Raw genomic sequence first — 4342 nt, 5'->3', positions numbered from 1 at the left:
TATTAACTTTTTCTGAGGTGAGATAGGAGATTGCTTCTTTGGGAAAGGATGGGATGAGACTGGGAAGTTTGTGTATTACAAAATAACTATTATTATTAATAGTAAGCTTTGTAAACTGGAAATTATCCATGAGGTGCAGCACATTGCTAGCTGGAAATGTTTATTAAAGGCTCCTATATGCTGCAGATATTGTAAGTCCTTGGTCCTTGTATAATCCCAAAACAATGCCAGATTGGGCTTGGTTAGGGCTGATATTACAGTTCGTAGTATCGTAGATAATGATGTAGTCATTACTAACAAAACACAATATATGGCATGGAAAGCATCAACAAAATGAGTACATATTTTTTTTAAAATTGACGATATTTATTTGGAACTACTGTTGTTTTACAAAACGCAAGCTGGTGTTCCCAATACTGGGACACTTGCAGGTCTGATACCCACTAATATATACAGGATCTTCTACATGACTCTAAAGAAGATAACAAATGCACACAAGTAAAAAGAATATTAAATAGCTCTTAAATATCTCCCATTCTAACCACTGAAATAACAGTCTCTTAAGTGAAACTATGTATTTTGAGCACACAATTCTTTCTATACATGTTAATGGGCGTGAGAGTGGGTTGTACTTAGTTTTGTAGAACTTTGGATGTTACACCTCTTGCTAAGGTGGTTCAATCCAATCTTAAAGGGCAGTACAGTTCTAAAACTGAATCTAAAATGCTAATTTACTGCCTTGGATATATGGAAAGAAATTAGAGTGACTGTTTTCATCACATTTTCATCTATAATTAAACCCAAAGAGTTTGATGATTTTGTTAAACCCTGAGAAGTGTCAATATTGTCATAGACCAAAGAAAAACCTAGAATCTACAGTAAAGGCCAACTGACACTTGAGTGTGGCACAAGAGATTCTATGTTCCCTGATTATTCCCTTGACGAAGTTTCAAGTCTTCCTTAATTCCAAGTCTTCCAAAATGGTTCTGCAATTGCCCTAGTTTGATAGAATTTATTTTATTTCGTACACACATCAAACTCAGGCTGAATAAAATCTTACAATACCGAGTACCAATATTAATTAGCATTTCAAACTAGTCCTGAGCCAGGAACTTGACACTTCAATACCACCCCAGTATTGGTAAGACACCACAGTGTTCCGCTATCATAAGTAGCATGGCTAATATACAGGGGGTAGTTCTGGGGAAGCCATTTGGTTCCAGTTGGGTTATCACGAGAGATCCCCTGTCTGCAAAAAAGAGAAATGAATTCATTATGTAGAGGTATCGATACAAAACCTTCTATTCAGCAGAAAGTAAAACATTCTAAGGTGGCAGTCACATAGTGGAGAAACAGAACAGAATATTCTGCCCTTTAGCTGAGGCCACACTTGCAAACCACTGAGTTTGGAACCATAAACATTCTGTAATTATAACCATATCATAACCATATTATAACCATATTCAACTGCCTGTTACACAATCTATACCCAGCAATGCACAGCTGATACCCAACCTGTTGCAGGACAGTTAAATTTGACTGTAGCACCAAAAACTCCTATTTCGTTTTGCTATAGCTAGGGATAAAGTTGACAGTTAACTTAATGTCATAGTAGCCCAGATGACTGGGAGCTAAGCTACAGTGGGGACTTACTGTACTAACAGAACGGTGCATTATGGGAGGTTGTGGAGCACATACTGTAGGATGGGTTCTTGGACTAGTTAGCTCCAATGCACAAGAAATACCTAAGTACAGCCAACAGGCTATAAAATATCTTGTGAGAATACTGAGTCTTTACCTTCTGTACAGGTTGCCTCCTGAGTCAACACCAAAGACAGATCCGTCTGTCCCAGCCTCAATCTTCGTCATAGTCCCTTCCACCTGCTTCCAGGAACTCCCCTGGCAGACCGTCTGATCAACATTTTCCCGGTAGAACACATTGTTGGTGGAGTCACTGCTCACTGCCCAGCAGCCGAGGAGGCCACAACTGTAGTAGATGAAGTTCCCCCCCTCTATGGAAGAGAAGCTCACGACAGTATACTTGGATGTAGTCAAGCCCCGGTCCAGGCAGACAGCATTATTATTGGTGTTTACTCCAGCTAGAAATGTATCTCCTCCAGCATCTGCTTGCTTCAGAGTCCCCCCTGTTCAATAGGCAACACAGCAACATGCCGATGACAAACAATAAAACTAGTAAAATGGGTATATAAACACTTTTAAAGGAGGCCTCTGCTCATTAGAGCTTCCATTCCAAAGGGGGGAGGAGGCATGAGACACAAGTGGGCTCATTTATGAAGACCAAAGACAGAAAAGCAAGAGGACCACCCAAGTGTTCATAAGTGATCAGATTCAAGATGTGTTCCACTATTTTAATGATAATATCCTGCTTATCGAATGAAATTATTCTTGGAGTTACCCAACTAATAAATATGGGTGAAAACCTGTTTATTGTGCTAGATATAGTTGATCTATGGTTTGAATGACTGATGCACCAATATTTTCCTATATCTGCAACCTTGACATGCGCTAAGGTGGAGCCACTGACTAAAGGTTGCACCTCCAAGGGGTGTTTGATCTAAAAAAATGTCCATCAACTAAGACAGATAAGGAGTTTTTGTACCCTGAGCAACATATACAGTATACTGTACATCCATCTCATACCTGCTATTGTTTTCCATTGATTATCCTGCAGTTTGTACACAACAGTGTTTTTGCCCACTCCCCAGACGCCAGCAGGTCCAACAGTTACATGTGCCAACTGCTCTCCAGGTACCAGGAGGAAATCGTTTCCCGTCCAGTTAAAAACATGTCCGCTTTCGGAGACGCCAATCACCATCCCACTGCCAGCATCCAACTGCGTCAGGCTCGCTAAATAAGGTGTACATGAATGTCCTAGGTACAGAAAGAAACAGATAGGGGCATAGGGTCAATTGATCTTTCCCGAGCCATAAATGCATAAGGAAAAGTACCTTCCAGTGGCCAGAGACTACTAGGAAAGTGAAGGTTTACAAAGCAATTACGTATGAACAAAGTTTACAAAAGAGATTCAAAGATAACACATTCTGATTCAGTACATGAGGCGGAAACAGAGTCCATTAAGTTTTATAATTTCCCTATCCAAACTAACCAGTATAATGTCCCTGAAACCATGGATATGCCAGTTTTTAATCTACGGCCATTTAGGGCATGTAACAGGGGAATGGGATATTCTAATGGGCTGGGAGATGCTCCAGGTAGGGAATAGCAGGGAATGAATTAATTAGACGTTCACAAAGGTTGAACCTGAAGGACAAGTCTTTTTTCAAGCTAAACGACTATGTTGCTATGTAATTACTGCCAGCAGAACAACAACAATAGAGATAAGAGCAGTGTTACCTGCAGAGACAGTGACAACCAGCAGTGACAGGCAGAAGCAGCGCAGCATGTTCCCATCGGGTTCAGACACACAATGATTTGGGATGTGACTCCCTCCCTATTTATAAACTCCTGTGGCTCCTCCTACTCACAGAGGGCAGACAGGTGACAGGTATGGGAATGAGCATACACTGCTGGAGTGGGATAGTTACAATATGTGTCATGTTCATATGCTGTAACCAGGGCTTGAATAACTGTATATTATAAATCAGTGGTATCTTTTTTTTACTTCACCCAAATAACATCCATTCCTTCCGAATTGCACCATAAGACTCTACATTGCGACATGCACATTTATATTCACTTTATTTTTATTTAAGTTTTGCTCTTTGCAAATTTTATTACATTTCCCCTTTAGTAAAATACGCAGCAGGTCTGGGCCAGCGGGGGCCCACCAGGTTTTCTCCCAATATCCCGCTGGCCCAGTCCGACCCTAGGAGTTGACATATAACCTGCATATAAGGATTGCTGTCTATAAGGAGTTAAAAGTACAACTTGCACTTGCCATGCAGCTCAGTTTTATGTGTTCCACAACAACGCGTGTCTTAAAGGGTGGTTCCCCTTCGTTACCTTTTACTATGTTATAGAATGGCCAATTCTTAGCAACTTTTCAATTGGCCTTCATTTTAAGAGTTTTTTTTTTTTAATTATTTGTCTTCTTCTTCAGACTCTTTCCAGCATCCAAATAGGGGTCACTGACCCCGGAAGCTCATTAACCATACCTCCCAACTGTCCCGTTTTCAGAGGGACAGTTCCTCTTTTAACAGCTCAACCCACAGTCCCTCGTTTGCAGTGGAAAGTCCTTATTTTCTCTGAACTGAACAGCCAGAAAAAGAAACAATGTTTCTAAATTAATTGGCTTTTGGCCTAGAGCCCAGAACAGCCACAGCTGCAGATAAGATACTTTTGTAACAATTTTGAGATAAGC

The 4342-nt window shown here is 40.6% G+C and overlaps 1 protein-coding gene across 1 annotated transcript; it reads right to left on the bottom strand.

Annotated features, from left to right (window-relative positions):
• Nucleotides 1-344: 344 nt before the first annotated feature.
• Nucleotides 345-3463, bottom strand: LOC100127337 (fish-egg lectin). The gene is made up of 4 exons (XM_018226438.2): nt 3376-3463; nt 2662-2892; nt 1799-2144; nt 345-1249 (listed from the first exon to the last, which is right to left on the bottom strand). The coding sequence occupies exons 1-4, from the start codon at nt 3422-3424 to the stop codon at nt 1090-1092; spliced, it is 786 nt and encodes a 261-aa protein (XP_018081927.1). The 5' UTR covers nt 3425-3463; the 3' UTR covers nt 345-1089.
• Nucleotides 3464-4342: the final 879 nt, after the last annotated feature.

The sequence above is a fragment of the Xenopus laevis genome, chromosome 7L (assembly GCF_017654675.1).
Source record: "Xenopus laevis strain J_2021 chromosome 7L, Xenopus_laevis_v10.1, whole genome shotgun sequence".
NCBI lineage: Eukaryota > Metazoa > Chordata > Amphibia > Anura > Pipidae > Xenopus > Xenopus laevis.
The sequence above is the reverse complement of the archived record's forward strand: the minus strand, read 5'-3'. Positions and strand labels throughout refer to the sequence as shown.

Excerpts from the sequence above, each read along its gene's own strand:
- LOC100127337 (XM_018226438.2), bottom strand. The coding sequence starts at position 3,424 with ATGCTGCGCTGCTTCTGCCTGTCACTGCTGGTTGTCACTGTCTCTGCA. Across the intron at positions 2,893-3,375 it reads GGTTGTCACTGTCTCTGCAG|GACATTCATGTACACCTTAT; the intron begins GTAACACTGCTC and ends TTCTGTACCTAG. Across the intron at positions 1,250-1,798 it reads GGAGGCAACCTGTACAGAAG|ACAGGGGATCTCTCGTGATA; the intron begins GTAAAGACTCAG and ends TCTTTTTTGCAG.